The 23,711-nt window shown below is 43.2% G+C and overlaps 1 protein-coding gene across 5 annotated transcripts; it reads right to left on the bottom strand.

The window, feature by feature from the left end:
• Positions 1-1,325: 1,325 nt before the first annotated feature.
• Cfap300 (cilia and flagella associated protein 300) lies at positions 1,326-22,529 on the bottom strand. 5 transcript variants are annotated; one of them, NM_199017.3, is made up of 7 exons: positions 22,324-22,529; positions 22,063-22,144; positions 17,114-17,189; positions 6,755-6,921; positions 5,616-5,788; positions 3,554-3,620; positions 1,326-2,198 (listed from the first exon to the last, which is right to left on the bottom strand). In NM_199017.3, the coding sequence occupies exons 1-7, from the start codon at positions 22,431-22,433 to the stop codon at positions 2,070-2,072; spliced, it is 804 nt and encodes a 267-aa protein (NP_950182.1). In that variant the 5' UTR covers positions 22,434-22,529; the 3' UTR covers positions 1,326-2,069. The 5 variants fall into 5 exon arrangements, 3 of the variants coding, with proteins under 3 accessions (NP_950182.1, NP_001345224.1, XP_006509924.1); XM_006509861.1 differs by having other exon boundaries at positions 1,572-2,198; positions 22,283-22,440; NM_001358295.1 differs by lacking the exon at positions 3,554-3,620.
• Positions 22,530-23,711: the final 1,182 nt, after the last annotated feature.

Consider the following 23,711-nt stretch of genomic DNA (forward strand, 5'->3'; position numbering starts at 1 on the left):
CCTGACCCCCTCTTCTGGCCTTCCGGGGCATAAACATTGTGTTCAGAAACAAATGCAGACTTATATACATTTTTTAAAAGATTTATTTATTTATTTATTTACTTTATGTATATGAGTACACTGTAGCTGTACAGATGGTTGTGAGCCTTCATGTGATTGTTGGGAATTGAATTTTAGGACCTCTGCTCGCTCTGCTCAACCCTACTCTTTCTAGTCAGCCCTGCATGCTCCGGTTAACTCCACTCACTCAGTCCCTACTTGCCCAAAGATTTATTTATTATTTACATAAGTACACTGTATCTGTCTTCAGACATGCCAGAAGAGGGCATCAGATCTCTTATGGGTGGTTGTGAGCCACCATGTGGTTGCTGGGATTTGAACTCAGGACCTCTGGAAGAGCAGTCAGTGCTCTTACCTGCTGAGCCATCTCACCAGCCTCACATTTTTTAAAATGACAATAACGGACTGTTTGGTATCCAAGTTCACTGGGGAGCTTACACTCTCTGGGCCCAGGGAGAGACGCAGCAAGATTCCCTCTGTTTACATGCTAGGCTAAGGAATCTGTACAGAAGCAATGCTGACCCCAAGAAAGCTAGCAGATAATCTGCTTCTCAGATTTTTGTTTTGTTTTGCTTTGTTTTATTTGAATTTCCCTAATTGAGCATGAGTATAGCCTTAAACTATACACGTGGTAGCATTGTATATTTGAGATATATTGTAGTCTTTATAATTTATGAAGGGATCTTACTATTTCTTCCATTTTACAGAAAAGGCAACTAAAGAAAGAAAGGTTACATTGTCCCCTCAGGGTCACAGAATAATTGTAGAATTAAAATTCAAGGACTAGATAGTTCTTGGTGGCCTATAAGTGTAACCCTGGCACTTAGGATATAGGGGCAGGAAGATCAAGAGTTCAAGGTCATCCTTGGTTGGAGGCCATACTGACCTTGTGCAGACATCACAGTGAGTAGAGCAATTGCCTAGCACTCATACAATGCTGGGTTTCAGTATTAGCAACACCTGCCATGTGCCAGATAGTATATGCATCACTACTTTGTATCAATTAGAAACTGGGTGACAGCCAGAGTTTTAACTTGCTATATAATAAGAATTTACAGTTATTTTTAAAAATGTATTTATTTTTATTTTATGTACATTGGTGTTTGGTCAGGTCCCCTGGAAGCAGAGTTACAGACAGTTGTGCATTGCCTTATGGGTACTGGGAACTGAACTGGAGTTGCCTGGAGGAGCAGTCAGTGCTCTTAACCACAGAGCCATTTCTGTAGCCCAAAGAGTTTACAACTATTTTTAACTGACGATTTTAAGTGGAAAAATAAAGCAAAAGAATTCTATGTTTATCCTATCTGTAGAGATATAAACCTTTTTTACTTTTCAAGACAGGGTTTCTCTGTGTAGCCCTGACTATCCTAGAACTTGCTCTGTAGACCAGGCTGGCCTTGAACTCATAGAGAACCGCTGCTATTCCCTCGAGTATCACGCCAACAAGACATAAACCTTTCTGCAATTATAAAAATGTAATTACATGAACTGAAGTCAAATAGTCATATTAATTCACATTAATGGCTGGTGGTGGAGATGTTTAATGTTTCTATTCTAATCCAGAGACAATTAGCTTCTCAAAGGCCAGGCCTGGTGGTCCATGTTTGTATTACAATGCTCAAAAGGTAGAGGCACGATGATCAGGAGTTCAAGACCAGCCTTACCTACAAAGTAAGTTCAAGGCTCACCTATCCTAGGGTAAATGAGACAGATCTTCAAAAAAACTAAAAACAACTTTTAAAAAAGGAAATTAGGAATGTGGCTGAATCTTAATAGAACAAACATGACCTTGTGACTTTCTACTTTGTACAGAATCTATCCGGGATTCCAGCACAAGTATGCTGGGAAAATTGAGAAAAGGGCACTTTGGTGTTTGTTCTCTTCAGCTCAATATGGGCTCTTTACAGTGGCCTTTGATTGGTCTGCAAAGAGCCCATAGATCTACCTGTTCGTGCTGACACAGAGACACAGTGAAGTAAAGAACAGTATAATAGATGGCTTAAACAATCCTAAGCCATGTGCCCTACACCATAGCAGTGGTACAGGACATTCACATGACGCTTGATGGGGTCCACAACAAAATACGAGAATGTCTGCTCATGCTCTTTAGGTGAAGGGTAGCACACACCAACAGAGTCCTGAAAAGAGAAGCTGTAATTAGTTAGTATTCAACCACATTAAAGTCTTTGACTATCATACATAATTCTGCCCAAGCATCATGAAACTTAGCCAGGTATAATAGCATACAACTTTAATCCCAGTCCTTTGGAGGCTGCGGCAGAAGGACTGAGTTTGAGGCAAGATGTCTGTCTCAATAAACAAAGACAAATAATTAAACATATATAAAAATTTTAGATAATAAATTGGCAATAAACCACCAATAGTATTATTAATAGTACAAATCTATTACACATGTGTATCATAACTGTACCTCTTGCTCTTAAGGAATGTATAAATCATAGTCTTTCCATGGAACTTTTGCTCTTTCGTTGTGCTTTATTTAACTGTATACCCCAGGCTGGCCTCAAACTCATGGCAATACTACCTTAGTGCTGGAATACAGATGTGAGCCACCATGTCTGGCTTGCTTTTTTCTTATTTAGGGGTATGTGTATATTGAGATAGGGTTTCATTAGGTAGTCCAGGCTACACTATAGCTTGATAGCCTTCTGCCTCAGTTCCCTGAGTGCTAGGATTCTAGCTTGTACCTTTTCCTCACCTGTCAGTCTAAGAGAAGCACGCTCTGGACTAATGAGACACTTGTGAGTCCACATGCCTGCCACATGTTGTCGTCAATTTGGTCCAAACCTAGACTAGCTTTGGGAAGAGAGGATCTCTCTTAAGGGATTACTTCCATCAGACTTGTGTGTGGGTATGTCTGTCTGGGGGGCGTTATCTCCATTAATAATGGATGACGGAGGAACCTAGCCCACCATGGGTAGTGCCAACACTGGACAAGTGGTCTGTATCATATGAGAGAGCAGGCTGAACAAGACAAGAGGCGAAGTAGTAAGTCACACTTTCCCATGGAATCCGCTTTAGCTCCTGCCTCGGCTTCCCTCAGTAGTGAACTGGGACTGTAAGGCAAAGAACCTTCTCCTCCCCTGAGATGGCTCAGGTCCGTGCTCCATCGCAACAGCGGCAAGCAAATGAGTAGAGAAGGTGGTGCCACAATAGTGGGTACTGCTGTGCCAGAGCTGAGCATGTTGTTTTGGGAAGGATTGGGGAAAGAGGTTGGAACTGTGGGAGAGCTGGGTATTCTCCCAGGTCTTGAAGACAGAACTGAGAGTGCAGCACTAAGTAGCATCCCTTCAGAGTCTGCTTCTCTCTTCCTGAGAGCAGGCTGCTGCCATGGCTCCCCATGAAGCTGTCACATTTGATTCTCATAAGTACTTAGCACCATCCTAACAAACACACACACAACAGTGGATAGCATAAGCCTCAAGGATAGCAACTGTATTTGTAATGAGCAATTAACAAGCTCAATACTCACGTAGGCTTTTACTTTAAAGACAGAAGAGGTAATTTGTATTTCCTTGGTTCGAGGATGTTTCCGAACACTAAGATGGGGAAAAAGGGCACATTTAAAATATGATAAGCCTGGGGCTGGAGAGAGCTCAGTGGTTCAGATAACCCAGTGTTCTGGCAGAGGATCTGGGTTCTGTCCCTGGAGTCTGTATCAGGAGGCTGTAACTCCCGTAACTCCAGCTCCAGGGGATACAGCATCTCTTCTGCCCTCACTGGACTTGTACATGCATACATAGACAAATAAATCATAAAAATAAGATGCCATCAGTTCGCTTGTTCTTTTTATGAATTGCTGTTACTCTTCAGATCTTTAAAAAATTTTAACACACAAAAATGTAAACGAGGGCAATACATCTAAAGTATATTACATACATTTATAATTAAGTCATCTTGATGAAACCCATTATTATGTCTAACTAAGAGATGCTAACAGAACCTTTTTAAAATATAAAGGAGGTTGCAAATTAGACTACAAGGTGTCTAAGAGACAGAGTATTTCTGTAGTGTTTAAGTTCCAGAGTTGTTTGTCTCAAATATCTCAGTGAACCCTTCTCCACTGCACATGGCAGTGAGACATTCCACAGGCTGGTGTGGCTAGTGTGGTTCAGTGGTAGTGTGTGCATGCATGGCGGGCTGCAGAGAGGAAGACGCCAGTCTCCTCGGTTTACACGAATGACAAGTGGGCAGAACACGCTCGACTATTTGGTGGTCATGCATGCTTTTCTTAAATGTTTTCTTTTTCCTTTCTTTCTTTCTCACAGCACCAGTGTGGCGGTCAGAGGTCAACATGATGGAATCTGTTCTCTCCTCCTTTCCATGGGTTTCCAGGGACGGAACTCAGTTTGTCTAGCTAGCGTAGCAAGAGCCTTTCCCTGTCAAGCCATCGTGCTGCCTTTGTTTCCCTGACCTGTCCTGGAATCAGAATTTAGACCATGTTAGCCTAGCACCTGCAGTGATCCCCATGCCTCTGCCTCTTCAGGGCTGGAATTATAGGCATGGCCCCAATTCATAATCTTGAAATTATGTTTTTTAAAAGATTGATTTATATTTTATATGTATAAATGTTTGCTTCTATGCATGTATGTATACTATATGTATGTAGTGCTCATAGAAACCAGAAGAAGGCACCATATGCCCTGGAACTGGAGTTACAGGTGGTTGTAAGCTCCCCTGTGGTTTCTGGGACAAGCTGGGAACCTTTTGGATAAGTAGCAGACTCTCTTATGTGCTGAGCCATCTCTTCAGGCTCAAGTTTATAGTCTGCTCTTGAACTGAGATTCAAAAAGTAAAGAAGGGTAGGATGGTGGGAAGGTGGGAGATAGGGAGGGTGTGCCTAGTAGAATACTAAAATTAACTACATGTCTTTGGCATTAACTTGGAAGGGTAAAGATTATGTCTAAATGAAAATTCTACTTATTTAGAATAAAGGTTTTACAACTCTCCCCTGCCTTTCTTCCCCGTACACACACACCCTTTGTGATCTCTCCTGTTCCTTCAGTATTTAAGGGAGGGTGGGTGGAGGAAGAGGGATGGGATGTGGCAGTTGCTATCACAGCAACTGGATGGGACAGAGCGAGTGCCAGGTTTGAATGAGAGAAGGACAAGAATGAAAAGACTGGGAACTAAGTCTGGGGATCTGGGCACCAGAGGATACCAGCACTTGGGCTGCTGATGCAGGGAGACTGCCTGGACTGCAGAGTGAGTTCTAAGGCAGCTTGAGTTGCAGTGTAAGACTGTCTCACAGGACAAGACAAACCAAACCACATAAGAACTGATAAGAACCCTAAAGCCAGGGCTGCTGCCTCAATGGTAGAATGCTTGCCTATGGATTCAATACCAGCACTGGGAAGAAAAAAATCATCCCCTGAACAAATAAACAAAAGCAAAAACAAGCCACAGTCATGAAATCCTTGCTTCCAAAAGCCAGAGGCAAACTACAAAAGGACCAATGCAGTTGCCAATATGAACATGAGCAACACTGGGTGGTTCCACCTGCTTACAATTAAATTTCACAGTGAGAACATTACCTCACCAGATCCTTATAGATCAGCTTAGCTGTCTCCAGATATGGCTTTAGCACATCTTCATACTGACAAAGGGACCCTCCGAGGCAGAGATGCTTAAAAAGACAGAACAGAAACTCTTCCCTTTCCACTGGGCTAAAGACTTCATATTTTTCAGAGTCTTCCATGAGCAAAACCTAAGATTAAAAAAATCATCTTAATACAATGTAATGTATTGAATTAATTTATGGTTATGATTTTAAGCTTTGGGAGTTTTAACATACACTTTAAATGATTATTTTAAACTTAGTACTTTTTGTGTACTGGGGATCACACAGTCATGTTTCTGACAGTGCATGCTCCACCTTTTAACTACACTTCCAGACCAACCTTATGCTTATTTGGAGAACCAATCATGGCCGTGGTGTAGTGGTGCATTCAGTAAACCCAGTATCATGGGGTAGGAACAGGATCAGAAGGTCAAGGCCACCCTAAACTACTAGTTTAATTGGCATATGCCACCCTGCCATGTTTATGCAGGACTAGGAAATCAAGCACAAGGTATTGTGCATACTTCAGTCCCAAGGAGTCTGATGCTGCCCTCTGACTAGATCGCGTACTCTCCCAACAGTGCTATGTCCCAAGCTCCATATTTAGTTTAGTTTTGTTGGTTTTGTTTTTGAGACAGGTCTCACTATGTAGCCCAGTATAGGCTATAACTACGTAGGCCCGGCTGGCCTTGAACTCCTGATCCCTTGCCTTGCCTCTACCTTTTAAGTGCTAAGATTACAGGCATGTGGCACTATAACTAATCTTACATAAATATTCTTCATATTCATTTGATTTAAAGACTCCTACAGAAGACAATAGCTACTCCTTGAATAGGTCAGAATTTCTCTACCTGTGAATTGTAGACTGAGCCAGATGAGTGTTGAGAGGGGCTGTCTTATGAATGTCTAGTGGTAGCCAAGTTTTTACTCTCACAGGTCAGTAACATCTGACTGGCAGATACAAACTGCTAAGTACACACACTAAGAACAAACAGCATTGGTCATATCGACTAGCTAGAGGTAGCGTAAGAGTTTTACTCAGGCTCTGGGTTTTGATATTTTATATTTCCTTCAATAAAGTTCCACTGTGAAATTTTAAAGTTCTTTACTTACTTTTCTCAGTTCGTCTGAAATGAGAAACGGATCACAGAAAGAATCTAGGCATTTGACAATGTGTCCACTTTCTCGTACAATATTTTCATCGTATAAGCGTTGGAAAAATGACATTGAAAGTTGTGTGCATGGAACATTTATAGCTTCAATTTTTTTCACTTCAGATCCTGAAAAAAGATATTTTGTAAAGAACAAAGATGCAAAAGTGAATTTAGTGATTTCAGGTATTTCCTTTTTTTTTTTTTTTTTTTTTTTTTTTTTTTTTTTTGGTTTTTCGAGAGACAGGGTTTCTCTGTGTAGCCCTGGCTATCCTAGAAGTCACTTTGTAGACCAGGCTGGCCTGGAACTCAGAAATCAGCCTGCCTCTGCCTCCCAAGTGCTACGATTAAAGGCGTGCACCACCACTGCCCGGCAATTTCAGTTATTTCTAAGCCTTTTAAAAAGGATGTATTTTCCCATGAAAGGAGTTACAGAGACAAAGTTTGGAGCTAAGATGAAAGGATGGACTATCCAGAGACTACCCCACCTGGGGACCCATCCCATAACCAGCCACCAAACCCAGACACTATTGCATATGCCAGAAAGATTTTGCTGAAAGGACCCTGATATAGCTGTCTCGTATGAGGCTATGCCAATGCCTGGCAAACAGAGAAGTGGATGCTCACAGTCAGCTATTGGATGGATCACAGGTCCCCCAATGGGGGAGCTAGAGAAAGCACTCAAGGAGCTGAAGGGGTCTGCAACCCTATAGGTGGAACAACAATATGAACTAACCAGTACCCACAGAGCTCGTATCTCTAGCTGCATATGTATCAAAAGATGGCCTAGTTGGCCATCACTGGGAAGAAAGGCCCCTTGGTATTGCAAACTTTATATGCCCCAGTACAGGGGAACACCAGGGCCAAGAAGCTGGAGTGGGTGGGTAGGGGAGCAGGGTGGGGGGAGGGTATAGGGAACTTTTGGGATAGCATTTGAAATGTATATAAAGAAAACATCTAATAAAAAATCAGAAAAAAGGATGTATTTTTATGTATGTGTATATGTGGTATCTGTGTATCTGGTATGTGTGTACTGGTGCCCATGGAGGTCAGAATGCAGCATCAGATCCCCTGGAGCTGGAGCAACAAGCAGTTATGAACATATGACTTGGATTCAAATTCCATTCCTCTCGGTTTTTTTTTTTTTTCTTTGTTTTGTTTTGTTTTTTGAGTCAAAGTCTTGGTATGTAGCCTTGGTTGTCCTAGAACTCACTATGTAGACTTGGCTGGCCTCAAACTCACAGACAGTTGCCTTTCATTGAGAGCTGAGATTAAAGATGTGTGCTACTATGACTGGCTGGGGCCCCCATTTTTTAGTTATTTCTAAAATCAACCATTATGTACAGATTCTAAGAAGTAACCAAATGTAACTCATCTCTCCCTGGCTCAGTGGTGGAAAGTGCTGCACAGGGTCATGAGTTTAGTCCCTGACTACCACGAAAAGACAAAACCCACCTCCAAGGTACTTTCTGTGACACATGCACACAGATATATAGACACACTATTACTACTACCAATACATTTTAAATTGAAATAAAGTTTAGGGATCAGTGGTTAAGAATAGTTGCTGCTCTTCCAGAGGACCATTGTTTAGATCCAACAACCCACGTCAGGTGGCTCACCTATAACTAACTCCAAGGAGATTTTAGTAGGTAACCCACACCAACACGTAGATATAAAATAAAAGAAGAAATCTATCTATCTATCTATCTATCTATCTATCTTTCTTTCTTTCTTTCTTTCTTTCTTTTTCTTTCCTTCTTCTTCTTCTTCTCCTCCTCCTCCTCCTCTTCCTTTTTTATTTTTTATTTTTGAGACAGGGTTTCTCTGTGTAATCCTGTTTGTTCTAGAACTCCCTCTACATCTAAAGACTAGGCTGGCCTTGAACTCTGAAATCTGACTGCCTCTGCTTTCCTTGTAGTGGGATTAAAGGCATGTGTTCTACAAGGAGATGGAGAATAAATCTTAACACACACACACACATACACACTTTAGAGCCAATCTCAGCATTCAGAAGGGTAACACAAGAGAATTGCCACAAGTCTGAAGATGGGCTGGGTTGCATAGTATGTTCTAAACCAGTATAGGCTTTAGGGTGATACTCAAGTTTTAAAAAGCTAAAACTAAAAAAACAATTTATAATAAATTCTTATTTCAAAACTAGGTGACCATAAACTAGAGAATACCTTACAGCAAAATACTTTGTGTGCTTATCAAGAGATTATAGACAGCTCTGTGTGTGTTGTGTGTGTGTGCCTTTGTGTGCTTATCAAGAGATTTATAGACAGCTCTGTGTGTGTTGTGTGTGTGTGTGTGTGTGCCTTTGTGTGCTTATCAAGAGACTTATAGACAGCTCTGTGTGTGTTGTGTGTGTGTGCCTTTGTGTGCTTATCAAGAGACTTATAGACAGCTCTGTGTGTGTTGTGTGTGTGTGCCTTTGTGTGCTTATCAAGAGACTTATAGACAGCTCTGTGTGTGTTGTGTGTGTGTGCCTTTGTGTGCTTATCAAGAGACTTATAGACAGCTCTGTGTGTGTTGTGTGTGTGTGCCTTTGTGTGCTTATCAAGAGACTTATAGACAGCTCTGTGTGTGTTGTGTGTGTGTGTGTGTGTGTGTGTGTGTGTGCCTTTGTGTGCTTATCAAGAGATTTATAGACAGCTCTGTGTGTGTGTGCCTTTGTGTGCTTATCAAGAGACTTATAGACAGCTCTGTGTGTGTTGTGTGTGTGTGTGTGTGTGCCTTTGTGTGCTTATCAAGAGATTTATAGACAGCTCTGTGTGTGTTGTGTGTGTGTGTGTGTGTGTGTGTTGTGTGTGTGTGCCTTTGTGTGCTTATCAAGAGACTTATAGACAGCTCTGTGTGTGTTGTGTGTGCCTTTGTGTGCTTATCAAGAGATTTATAGACAGCTCTGTGTGTGTTGTGTGTGTGTGTGTGTGTGTGCCTTTGTGTGCTTATCAAGAGACTTATAGACAGCTCTGTGTGTGTTGTGTGTGTGTGCCTTTGTGTGCTTATCAAGAGACTTATAGACAGCTCTGTGTGTGTTGTGTGTGTGTGCCTTTGTGTGCTTATCAAGAGACTTATAGACAGCTCTGTGTGTGTTGTGTGTGTGTGCCTTTGTGTGCTTATCAAGAGACTTATAGACAGCTCTGTGTGTGTTGTGTGTGTGTGCCTTTGTGTGCTTATCAAGAGACTTATAGACAGCTCTGTGTGTGTTGTGTGTGTGTGTGTGTGTGTGTGTGTGTGCCTTTGTGTGCTTATCAAGAGATTTATAGACAGCTCTGTGTGTGTGTGCCTTTGTGTGCTTATCAAGAGACTTATAGACAGCTCTGTGTGTGTTGTGTGTGTGTGTGTGTGTGCCTTTGTGTGCTTATCAAGAGATTTATAGACAGCTCTGTGTGTGTTGTGTGTGTGTGTGTGTGTGTGTGTGTGTTGTGTGTGTGTGCCTTTGTGTGCTTATCAAGAGACTTATAGACAGCTCTGTGTGTGTTGTGTGTGCCTTTGTGTGCTTATCAAGAGATTTATAGACAGCTCTGTGTGTGTTGTGTGTGTGTGTGTGTGTGTGCCTTTGTGTGCGCCTGTTGGTACAGGGACAAAGGTTCATGTAATACATGTTAACCATGACATTACCATGTAGCAGAGGATGACCTTGACCCTCTGACCTTCTGCTTCTGCCTCTGTGGTAGGATTACAGGTATGCACAACCATGCCCAGCATTATTTGGTGCCAGGGACAGAATCCAGGGGTGCTGCATGCCAGCATGGGCTCTACTGAAACTCCAATGTCAGAACCGCCTATAAAACTTTGCCTTTTGGCAAAGATCATGTGTAGAATTGCCCATGAAAGCATAAGACTCCTTCACATATTTTGGATTTTCATAATTCTAAATGCTCTATAATTTATATTACACAAATTTAGAGCTAGATATCATAGCACATACCTATAGCCTAGCTTTCTTGGACAGGCTAGCCTGAGCTTCAAAATGAAACCATGTCTCAAAACAGGTGGGTGTGGGTGAGATAGGGCTCGTCTGAAGAGATAGATGTCTCTGTGGTTTAGAATATGTACTGCTCTTATAGAGGACATGAGTTCAGTTCCCAGCACCCATAGTAGATGGCTCACAAGACCCGTTAACTCCAGCTTCCAGGAGACCTGACACCTCTGACCTCCATAGACAGGTATATTCAAACCCACACACCCACACAGACTTGAGTATAATTGGAAGGCAGAGGCAGGCAGATTTCTGAGTTTGATGCCAGCCTGGGCTAAACAGAGAAATGATGTCTCGGAAAAAAAAAAAAAAAAGCCCCCCCCTCCCCGCCAACACACACACACACTGTCTTAGTCAGGGTTTCTATTCCTGCACAAACATCATGACCAAGAAGTAAGTTGGGGAGGAAAGGGTTTATTCAGCTTACACTTCCATGTTGCTGTTCATCACCAAAGGAAGTCAGGACTGGAACTCAAGAAGGTCAGAAAGCAGGAGCTGATGCAGAAGCCATGGAGGGATGTTCTATACTGGCTTGCTTCCCCTGGCTTGCTCAGCCTGCTCTCTTATAGAACCAAGACTACGAGCCCAGAGATGGTCCCACCCACAAGGGGCCTTTCCCCCTTGATCACTAATTGAGAAAATGCCTTACAGTTGGATCTCATGGAGGCATTTCCTCAACTGAAGCTCCTTTCTCTGTGATAACTCCAGCTGTGTCAAGTTGACAGAAAACTAGCCAGTACACACACACACACACACACACACACGCACACACACACACACACACACACACACACATACACACACACACACACACACATCAAACCAAAGCACCAAGGGTTGGCACAATGGGGTCAGTGGATAAAGGTGTTTGCTACCAATTCTGATGACCTAAATTCAATCTATTGGACCCACAGGAAAAAAAAAACTGAACCAACTCTTGAAAATTATCCTAGGGCATGTGTGCACACATAAATGCTAACAAAAAGCTGAGCATTGTGGTGGCTTCTATCTACAGTTTTATCACTTGAAGCAAAGGCAGGAGGATAGATCAATGTAGCAAATTCCAACTAGGGCTGCAGTGAGACCTTGTTTCAGAAAACAAAACATGAAAACCAAAACAATAATTTAATTAATTATCATCTGTGAAGTCTTTGAGGATGCCTTGAAATGTTTTCTCTTCATTACAAAGTCTCCTTTAGGTCTCACTGACAGCATGTATGACACAAAGTTTTCCAGGCCAAGGTAAAACTTAGAGCAGCTCTGACCAAGTCTCCGCATGTCCAAAGGGAAGTGTGGATTAATTAACTGCATTGGGCTCTGCTTCCGGTATGGCCATGGCTCCTCCCTCTTTGCCTCCCAGTCCCCAGGCTACACTTATTCCTTGAATATTTCTTCTAGAAATAGAATTTTCACCAGCATGGTGGTGATACAAGTCTTTAATCCTAGCAGAATGGAAGCAGAGGCAGGTGGATCTCTACCTGCTAGCCTGGTTTATAGAAGGCAGCCAGGGCTACACAGAGAAACCCTGTCTCAAAACAAAAACAAAAACAAAAAAACAAAAAAACAAAAAAACAAAAAAAAACCCCACAAAGATCTTTCTGTTAGTACAAATTAAGTTATACAGCTATAAAGGTGAAGACAAATATTTTTATTATTATCATTTCAATCAATGTCTCCCCTTGCCCCCTTTTACCCTACATACATGGTCTTATATAAGATGATCTTCCTTTGTCTTCTGACCACCCTGCTGTTTTTAAGGTCTTGGGACCTGAACCCAGGGCCCCCTACATGCTACTGCTGAGGCCCACCTTACGGGCCCACTGCTGTATCACCAGCCTGAGAAATGCCAGGACTTCAAAGTAACCCTGGCAACCGTCGGCACTTTGTGTTTTGGCTACCCACCAGCTCATGTTGGAACCTGTCACTGCAGGTTACAATCCTAGACATGGGGCCTAGAAAGATGCCTGAAGCTAGGAACTGTGTGTGCTTCAGTGACTTCAAAAGCTGTGCTGCAGAGGGAAGGGCCTGCTGTTTCTGAGGCCCAACCCTCTTGGGAGCAGATAAAGTAAAAAGCCTACAGACTACGATGGAATAACTCTGGGCGCTTCAGAAAGACCCAAGGGCCTTGAGGAAAGCCTGGCAGATCCATGGCACTGGCTGGTAGACACTGCATGGGAGAAGCAGTGACATGTGCAGTGTGCATGCGGAGATAGTTTTTGTAAACCAGGCTGGCCCTGAACTGGCAACAACCTGCATCTGCCACCCCTACTCCTCATCATGAAGGGTCTACTGGTGCATACCCCAACCTGGCGAGCATGTCATTTTAGTAAGTCTGACTTACTAAATTAAATTCAGATTTGAAGGTGTGAAAGAGTATCTGCCATGGACTGGTGCATTCTATCAGTTCACAGGATGATGGCCTAACTGCATTCTGAGCAAGGGATGCTGGGAAGTAACTGAGAACAGATGAAGTCAGGGCAATGCAATTTAGGATTGTATATTATACAAAATAGGATTTTGTCCCTTGTTCCTAAATTCAGTTTCCTCACATGAAAAATACTACTTATCCTTCCTCAAAAGATTCCAGATTTTACCTCATTAAGGCTCAACGTTTTGTCTAAATTGGAGACAAGTAAGACAGAGGTAGAGTTTACTCTGAGACAATACTCCTAAAATACACTTGTGGTACAAACCTTTAATCCCAGCACTCAGAAGGCAGGGGCAGGTGGATCTCTGATTTCCAGGCCAGCCTGGTCTACAGAGTGAGAAATCCAAGATAAGATAAAATAAAATAAAATAAAATAAATAAAATACAGCAATGGGATGAACATGGGACAGCCATTTCTACTTCATACCAGGAAGACAATGTCTAGGGACTGGAATGACAGCTTCCCAGCAAGCCTGGGAGAAGACAGATTCCGTGCACTCTTAGGCTCAAGGATAATTCATTTTAGTTTTTATCTTATGCCTTCAGGGCTTACTGGGAGTGTTCCCACAGCTCTCAGTGGTTGCAGGAGAGTGCTTCAGGCACCAGGTGAACCAATTCCTAAGGTTTCTAGGGGTTAACTTGGCCCCCAGAGCTCTGTATGGGATGGCCCTGTCTTTGATGATAAGATTACAGGCTATCTGTTCTAGGAAAATGACCTCTGATTCACAAAGATTATTTTTTAAGATTATGTGAGGTGTGTCCGTGTGTGTGCAGGTGCCTTCAGAAGCCAGAGGTGGTGGAGCCCCTGAATGTGAATAGCCTAATAGGTTGCTGGGAACTGGACTTAGGTCCTCTGGAAGAGCAGTACAAGGTCTTAGTTGCTGAGCCCTCAAAGTTAAATTTGAGTTCATTCTCCTGCTCTGAATGAACCACCTTCTGGGTCTTTCCTTTTTTTAGCAAACAGTTCATGTTGAAAGCTGAGGAATTCTATGGCTCAGCCCCTAGGCTAAGACATCCAGGAGCTCTGAGCTCAAGTGAGCAGCATTTTTACTGATACTATCCTATTTCTATTTCTGGTTTCTGCTGAAATGACTAATTAAATCCATAGTCACACCCAGATCCCTTCATCAGATGGTTTCCTACCATATCCTTGGTGTTCTCTTCAGAATAAAGTTTCTAGTCTTTCCACAGTTTAGCAAGGCTAAAACCTTCAAACCTTCCTCTTGCAGTCCCTTCTTGCGTAGCAATGCCTCCTTCTGGGGCTGGAGACAGCTTTGCTTGCTTGGTAAGGTACTCCTAGCATACATGAAGCCCTTGGTTCAATTCCCAGCACTGCATAAAATGGATGTGGTGGTGCAGGCCTGCACTCCCAGCACTCCAGATGCTGAGGACTGCTCTGAGTTCAAAGTTAAATCTGGATTGCACACAGTTTCAAACAGCCTGGTCTATGGAGTAAGACTCTGTCTCAGAGAAACCTAAAGAGCTGATTTTTGTTGTTGTTGTTTTTGTTGTTTATGAAGACTCCAGATGAAAACTGAAGGGAAGATGCCAATCTATCAGAAATATAATAGCAACAGAAAATGAGAGGAGAGAAAGGAAGACAGGCTGCTGGAGAGCACTGGGAACATATAAGAAATCCCTCTTCAAAATAAAAGTGCTGGGCTGGAGAGTCTGTGCCACGCTTAAGAACACTCCTTGCTCTTCCAGATCTCAGCACCCAGCCAGGTAGCTCGGTGCTTGTAACCCTAGCTCCTGGGACTCAACACCCTTTTCTGGTCTCTCTAGGCATGCATGTGCACATCCACACACACACACACACACAAATAGGAAACTTGTAATTATTACCCGTGAGGCAAACATGCTACTTCAGAAGCTCTCTTTGTACAGGGTTTCATTCCCAGCTTAGAATAAGGTCTGGTAAAACCGCCTAACAGAGGAAATAGACCTAATGAGGTCAGCACAGAGTTAAATTCCAGGGACCTGCACGGTGGACCAAGAACCAACTCCTGCAAACTTCCCTGACCACACACACCATGAATACATGTAATTTTGCAATTCAATAGCAAAGGCTAAGGGAACACCTTGGTAGAGGAGGCGGAAAGAGGGTTAAGAGTTGGAGGAAGAGGCAGAGAGCTGAGCCAGAACAGGCCTGTCGCACTTACTAACCCACAACAGCTGTGTTTACCTAAAATTCCAATGAGATGGGAGGAGCTAACAAGGACCCATCCCTAACTGAGGAGATACCGGCAGCTGGCAGCCTGCGGAAGTGGCGTGGGGGTGGGGCTGGGGAATCATTCTTTTCGGGTGTGGGCTCTGGTAATTCACCCATGTTCCGGGGAATGCCCCACAACTATCTATGTACAAATGGACAGCTCTACTGGGCTTGGAGAGTTGGCTGGGAAAAAAAAAAAAGTGGAGGTGGGAAGTGTTTGCGGGAGGTTATCCACAGAGTTAGAGGGGACTGTAAGGGAGGAGTTATGGTCAAAATTCATTGTATACATGTATGAAATTCTCATAAAATACTTTTTTTTTTTTGGTTTTTCGAGACAGGGTTTCTCTGTGTAGCCCTGGCCATCCTGGAACTCACTCTGTAGACCAGGCTGACCTCGAACTCAGAAATCTGCCTGCCTCTGCCTCCCAAGTGCTGGGATTTCTAAGCAATTTGCATTTTTTTTAAGTGGAGTGGTGTAACCTGTGGCATGACATGTGGCATGACTTCAACCTTGAATTTAAAATGTGATATTCATGTTTGTTTTCAAAACAGTCTTCTAGGAGACTCAATTGGTAAAAGTTTTGCCCAGGCAAGTATCATAGCTTCAGTTTGGAAGAGCTGATTTCTCAAAGTGCTCCTCTGACCTCTTCATCTCCATATGACTTGCTTGCGTGTGCAGACGCGCGCGCGCGCACACACACACACACACACACACACACACACACACACTTTTTAAAAATAAAACTTCTCAGGACTGTTTTAGTGTATTAGTGTCATCTAGAGAAAGGTCCCCCTTTAAGAAGTCATCTCTCTATGATTTGTTATTATTCTAAAACATTCCAGGGCAGCCAATTAATGTCAGAATCCCATGAGAGCTGTGGCTATGCTCTGCCCAGGTCTTCCCATCAGTGGATAGTGTCCCCAGCCTTCCCCTCTGGATTGACCTGACCATCTATCCCTCTCACCATGTTCTAACTTCTATGGAAAAACCTGGAACACAGTATTAGTTTTTCTTTCCCTATCTCTTTCAAGAGGTTTAATTGCATGAGTGTGTGTATGTCCATGTGGGTGTGTGGACGTGCACATGGGTACCATAGAGGCCCCTGGAGATGGAGTCATAGGCAATAGTGTTATGCTAGATATGGGTATTAGGAAGTGAACTCAGGTCCTCTGGAAGGGCACTGTGTCTCTTCACTGGTGAACCATTTTTCTTTCATTCCACCCTTCTCCTTACATTGGCCATGTATCAGAGGTTGGCCTTGAACTTCTGCTGCTGCTGCTCTCTATGTCCGTCCCCAGTGTTGGGATTACAGGTGTTTCAGGTGTGTACAACTACACCAGACTATGTGATGCTGGGGATCTCAAATGTCCCCACTTAGTGCACCAATGAACTCCAGAACTGCATGTTTCCTCTTCCTCATATCAACTCGACTTGCCTTTAGCAGGATATTCCAATATAAAATATACAATGCATATTTTTCTAAACTACTGAGAGAAAAGTCTTCTGATGTGCTATGCCAGGATGACAGCAAGAGACTCCCAGGACAGAGATGCAGGGAAGGCCTGACACAGCTGGTCATACATATCACGATGTCACAATTTGTACTTTACTGATACAAATCACTAGGGATAATTCCTGAGGCAAAATTTTATTAAAATAGTAACTTGGAAATTAAAGTAAAAAAATCTTTACCTAATGTGGTCCACTGTCCAGAAGAATCTGAGAGTAACTGCAAATTTGGAATAACATTTGGGTCTTTGAAAAAAGCCTAAAATACAAATTGCAAGGGAGAATGTTAGAACAAAACTAATAAAACATCATTTGATACAAAGAAGAAAAGTTTTGCTCAACATACTTTTTTTTTAAGGTATTAGACATCAAACCCAGAACTTTGTCTACATTGACCATGCTCCACCACTGAGCTACAACCTCAGTCCAGAGCCTTGTCTACATTAAACATGCTCCACTCTGAGCTACAACCTCAGTCCAGACCTTGTCTACATTGACCATGCTCCATCACTGAGCTACAGCCTCAGTCCAGAACCTTGTCTACATTGACCATGCTCCATCACTGAGCTACAGCCTCAGTCCAGAACCTTGTCTACATTGACCATGCTCCATCACTGAGCTACAGCCTCAGTCCAGAACCTTGTCTACATTGACCATGCTCCACTCTGAGCTACAACCTCAGTCCTTGTCTTTTTGACAGGCTCTCCTTCTGTAGCTCAGGCTGGTTTTCATTTGCTATGTACGAAAGTTTCCTTCAAACTCTATTCCTTTGGTCTCAGCACTGCGAGGAGCGCACAGACGAATGAGCCGCTGTGTCCAGCTTGAAGGATTTGTTTTTTTCTGACAGTGTGTCTCATGTATCCAAGCTAAACTTTTTTAAAAAATTTATTTATTTATTATATGTGAGTACACTGTTGCTATCTTCAGACATACCAGAAAAGGGCACTAATCTCATTACAGATGGTTGTGAGCCACCATGTGGTTGCTGGGATTTGAACTCAGGATCTCCAGAAGAGCAGTCAGTGCTCTTAACCACTGAGCCATCTCGCCAGCCCCGGAATGACAGTTCAGACGGCTGTGAGCCTTCGAGCAGTTGCTGGAATTTGAATCGGGGTCCTCTGGAACTGCAATCAGTGTTCTTAACTGCTGAGCAACCGCTCCAGCACTCAAGCCAGGCATACTTGTAACTTGCTATACATCCAAGGATAACCTTGCACTCTGGAGGCCCCTACTTTTTTATCTTTAAGTGTTGGGTTAAAGACATGTAGCATCACACTGGCTAGACTTTTAAATCAAGAAAAAGGTTATTGTATTTGATTCTTTTTTTCTTTTCTTTTTTTTGATCCTCCTGCCTCTGCTGAAGGACAGCAAATCCTACTGGTGTGCGCCACCATAACTGGCTATTTGATTCTTTAAGAAAAGAAATGAAACCAAGGGACAGAAGATAAAACAAGCAAGTCTTAGGACCTGAGTCCAATCGAGGCTCTATGTATTTGAAGAAAAGAACTGACTTTCAAAGTTGCCTTTCAGCTTCCACATGTGTACTATGGCACAAACTCACCCATGCACTTAAACACACACACACACACACAGAGAGAGAGAGAGAGAGAGAGAGAGAGAGAGAGGGAGAGAGAGAGAGAGAGACAGACAGACAGACAGAGACAGAGAAACTAGATAGGAGGACATATGCTTACAGTCTTCAGCAGGAGTATTGAGAGGATGAGGACAGCCTGTCTTAAACACTGGGTGTTCCTTTAATTCTGTTTAGATGTCATAAACAGAATTAGACCAACTGACTTGCAGCAACTGACTGCCAATTGAAATGTGTGGTTTTTTTAAATAGATTTTATAAAAAGATTATTTTTATTTGTTTAGTGGTTTCGGTCAGCATTCATAACTGTGCCTCAGAAGCGAGCACAGAAGGGGTCTGTGTATGTGTAACTGGTTTTGTTGGTTTGTTACAGAATTGACATCAAGGTATCTGCAGGGGTTCCTAAATGTCAACTTTAGTAAAATGATGTACTCTCTAAAAATATCAAAATAGTTTGCATTAAGAAAGGTACTGATGCAAAGATTAAATAAATGTGTTTGGTAACATGAAAAAGGTGTCTTGTCATTCCCCTCCCTGTAACGGGAGTTGGACCCCAGGGCCTGCCTACTAGATGGGTGGGTGCACGGGCTGAGTTACAAGTCCAGCCCATAGTCTTGAGTGCAGTGTCGGTCTCACTGCTGCCTTATACAGTCCCTATCAGCCCTCTTTTCCTTAAGGAATTTTGAGCCGGTGGTATTTCCTCATCCAAATCTGCTAGGGTTAATGGGATGTAGCCACTAGCCTAATTTCTGCTCCTGAAGTGGACACAGGAGGCTATGCAGGCCTCTAGGCAAAGTTCTGCAAAATAAAAGGTTTGTCACCGTTTACATGGAAAACTCATTATCTGGCACACCAGGGTGAGGCTCTGAGCCCTATGTGTTGATCTGATAGTGCTCTCTTGAGACCCTAAAGTAACATTACAGTCAATGAGCTAGAAGACAGCCACCTGCACGCACCTTGTAGCTGAACATGCCTAACAATAAATTTAATTTGCATCATTTACTCTCGAGTCTTTTATGTGTTTAGTAAAGTCAGCTACTCTAGTCGACTGTCAGAACCCTAGGATTCACTTTTCTCCCCCGCCTTTTAGCATCTCATCATCCTTAAGCCTCCTCCTAAGCAGTTCTGAGCCATGTTCAAGGTTAGTGGAAAATGAGGACCTCAGCAAGCACCCATTTTAGAGTAACCCTAAGAATAGCTCAAAGAACTGGAGTCACCATGCGTGGATCCCCAGTAGTTTAAATATGAGTCTTGCTTTATTTGGTTTTGAGCTAGCCTGGGCTGTGTCACCATGCATGGATCCCCAGTAGTTTAAATATGAGTCTTGCTTTATTTGGTTTTGAGCTAGCCTGGGCTGTGTCACCCACCATGCGTGGATCCCCAGTAGTTTAAATATGAGTCTTGCTTTATTTGGTTTTGAGCTAGCCTGGGCTGTGTCACCATGCGTGGATCCCCAGTAGTTTCAATATGAGTCTTGCTTTATTTGGTTTTGAGCTAGCCTGGGCCAAAAATGATTTTGAACAGATCCACTTACCTCCATCCTTCCCAGAGTTGAGATTATAGGTATATGTCACTGTGTCTGGTATGTAGTGCTGAGATGGACCCCACGACCTTATGCATTCTAAACTCATACTGTACCAATTCAGCTGCATCTTTAGCCCAGGAAGAACTTAAAATTAGAAAGAAGTGAATGCTTGGAGTTACAGAAAGAAATCTGGTGAGTTTTATGGATGAATACTGAGTCCACCGAAGAACTCTACTGAGCAACCAAAACGAAGAAGGGAAAGAAAAAGTATACCTTCTGTCACGTTGTATCAGCTGACAGTTCCCTCTGTGCCCAGGACATTTTCTACAGGATCTACACTACTTCGGTATGTGGTGGAGACTGATTTGTTGAAACTGTGTGTGCCTCATAAACTAGGATGAGAGCTCATTTTAACAACTTCCAAGTGGGATATAGAAAGCATTTAACAAGCATTTACTGAATAAACAGGTATATTAAATGTTATATATGGAAACAACAAAAAGTATCAAAGAAAAAAACTGGTTGTGGTGGCAGACACCTTTAGTCCCGGCACTTGGACAGGCAGATCTCTGTGAGTTTGAGGCCACCAGGGCCACACAGTGAAACTGTGTCTCAAAAATAAAAAGAAAAAGAAAATAATGTAGCATTTCAAAATTTTGATCTTAAAAATCAGTGGAGGGTCAGTACTGGTAGATTATCAAAATCTAACCATGCCTAAGACATGCCATTAGTAATAATATGGCATTAAAACCCTACCACAGGTAACAGGAAATGGACTATGAGACCAATTTGCCCTCTGTTATGGCAAACAGATTAGAAAACGTAGCTCAGAATTCATGTCCTTTCTTCAGCATCAAAGTGTGCTCAGAAAGATGGTCATTGTAGATGTTAATGTTATTCTCTTGTAGGTCAGACCTCTGATTCAGTTTGATAGGTGTCTTTAGAAGAGACAGGGTCATGACAAGGGACTAAGGGAAGCTGGCCAGGCTTCACCTGTCCAGGGTCCATGGAAGTGAACCACTCCTATCCAGAGGCAGGGACAATCGATGGATTGTTTTCCTGCTCTCCTTACTCATGGCAGTGGGTAAGAAGACTAATGTTATTTGCTGGCATTTTGGAGAGGGCCCAAGACATTCTTCCAAGGTCTCTATCTCTGGCTATTGAGGAAGCTATATTCCTAGCACACAGTGGGCCTTTAGAAAGTGACAGAGTGAATAGATTACATGTCAGCTATAAAGTCAATGCTCAGAGGAATGGCAAGGAATGACGGTCACTTCACAAAACTGAACACTTTACCTACTGTTGGGTAGGAGGCAACATTTCAAAATGGGGCTCGGTTTTAAGATGCACATAAAAATCTCACACCTTTGAATGAACTTTGCCTTCTTTAAAGAATTCCCTTCTAGCTAAAGGTTTTTTTCAAACAGGCCATTGCTCAAAACCTTTGGGAGGAAATCCTGTTTGGGTACTACTGTTACAGCTTGATGCCCACTTCTCAGGGTGAATTTGATTTTCAGAAACCAAAAGTATTTGGAGTTAAGACTAATAAAGTCCACGTAGTAGTATTTAAAAACAAGATGTGATTGTTAAAAAAAAAAAAGTCCCATTGAATTTTCAGTCAACATCGGTAACACATGCCTGTATTTCTGAACTGGGATTCGGAAGCAGGATGACTGACTGATACGAGTTGAGGCCATCGTGAATTACACAGTGACACTGTCTAAAATAACTACAGACTTGTAAAGTTATCTAAGGCAGAATTCCGAAGGTAGGTAAAAGACATTGGCAAGGTGGTTATGGTGGCACTTGGGTGGCAGGGGCAAGAGGATCCCAGTGAATGCCAGGCTAGTCTGGTCTACAGAATGAGTCGCTCTGTCAAAAAGCCCCCTAAGAAACAAAACAAAAGAAAACCCAACCTGCACTTTTTATTACTCCCAAAGTCTAAGAACATGTCATGGAGTGTTCCCAAGAACATCCAAAAGAGCGCCCCCCCCTCCCCCTTTCCCCAATACCAACCATGACAAAATCATCCTTTTGGTAGGGCTGGAACGTCTGGTCGAAGCTGAACGCCTGCGCCTGGATTCTGCCCAGCATGGACCTAGCAGAGGGGGAAGAGTCAGCGGGCCCTGGCCGGAGTTGAGGGAGCGCAGAGCCGAGTCCCGGAGCACGGACACGAACACGAACAGGGAGAGAACCCCAGGACACGAGCGCGGTGCCACGGCCCCAGCCCACCGACCTGAGCCCGCCGCATGGCCACTTCCGCCCCTCGGCCCTCACCACTGGCGGAGGCGGCTGGTGATCTCCCGGGCGCTCAGCGACGAGAAGGTTCTATGAGGCAGGAATCTGAAGTAGTAGCCGCCTCCATCCCGTGGCTCCCCAGCCGCCATCCTGCTTATGACCAGGGTAAGAAAGCAGTAGTCGTTTCCATAGTGACACAGCGGTAGGACCTGCCACCACGTTCAGGGGGAGGGGCGCCGCTCAGAGGGCGGGGCCTGGGAGAGAAGTGGGCCCCTTGGCTCAGTACGCATGCGCCATGGCATTTTGGGTCCCTGCCTTTACACTGAGGACTCTTAGCCTGGCTGTTAGGAAATGGAAGGAGGTTGCCAGTCTTTGTGTTGACAGGAACTCTTAGTTCTAGACACTGGCCAGTGACCTAATATCAAAACCTACAGTTTCAAACTGACAATTTCCTTTTGCACTAAGCAAAAGTCTAATTAAGTTGGTTTCGTTTGAAAGACAAAGGGACTGCTTAGGAACATAATCTCGTCTGTGGCTCTTTTCCTTTTGAAGTTTACATCTCAGGCAGGTTCCTGCGAGCACTACACCACAACACGCTGCTAATCAGTGTGGGATGTATGCTTACCTGCTGAAAATCTCATTCAGGAGCCAACTTGTTTTTGTTTAGGAGCTGTTTTAGGATTTAGGTGGACGAATTTTTTTACCTCTACTAACTTCATTTCCTTCTGCTTGAACCTTAAGAACCAAAAGGTCAAATAAAAGGGAGCAGGGACAGGGGGAGAAGGGGGAAGCTTCGGAAGAGGGGGACAGAGGGAGAGAGGCTTGTTATCACTGTTACTTTGTGTGCCACGAATATTATTCCACAGTTTATCCTTTTGGGTTATTACAATTTGAAGCTATTAGGAATGCAGTGGTGAACATTCTTATATAGGTTTTTTTTCCCAGTCCTCCCATTCATAAGTTTATGAATTCTTTGTTTATTTTTTGTGTATATGAGTGTTAACCTGTATGCATGTCTATGTACCACAAGGGAGCCTGGTGCTCTCAGAGGCCAGAGGAGAGCATCAGATCCCTAAGGACAGTTGTGAGCTGTCCTGTGGATACTGAGAACCCCTGTCCACTGCAAGAACAGAGAGAGCTCTTAACCGCTGAGCCATGTCTCTAAGCCTCTCATAAGTGTTTTTGTAAAGGAAACAAAATTTTATTGTAAGATTCTTAGGATTTCTATTGCCTCAATGAAGCACTATAGCCAAAAGGTATGTTGGGTAGGAAAGGGCTTATTTGACTTACATTTTCATATCATTGCTCATTGTCAAAGAAGTCAGGAAAGGAACTCACACAGGGTAGGCTGATGGAATCGATGGCTATGGAAGGGGCTGCTTACTGGCTTACTCATCCTGCTTTCTTATAATGCTCAGGACCATCAG

Source organism: Mus musculus, chromosome 9 (genome assembly GCF_000001635.26).
Source record: "Mus musculus strain C57BL/6J chromosome 9, GRCm38.p6 C57BL/6J".
NCBI classification, from domain to species: Eukaryota; Metazoa; Chordata; class Mammalia; order Rodentia; family Muridae; genus Mus; species Mus musculus.

Bases quoted from the DNA above. Each gene is read 5' to 3' on its own strand.
- Cfap300 (NM_199017.3), bottom strand. From the start codon at position 22,433: ATGGCGGCTGGGGAGCCACGGGATGGAGGCGGCTACTACTTCAGATTC. The intron at 22,145-22,323 runs GTGAGGGCCGAG...CCCCTCTGCTAG, and splicing joins ACCAGCCGCCTCCGCCAGTG to GTCCATGCTGGGCAGAATCC. The intron at 6,922-17,113 runs GTAAAGATTTTT...ATCTTTTTTCAG, and splicing joins TGGACAGTGGACCACATTAG to GATCTGAAGTGAAAAAAATT.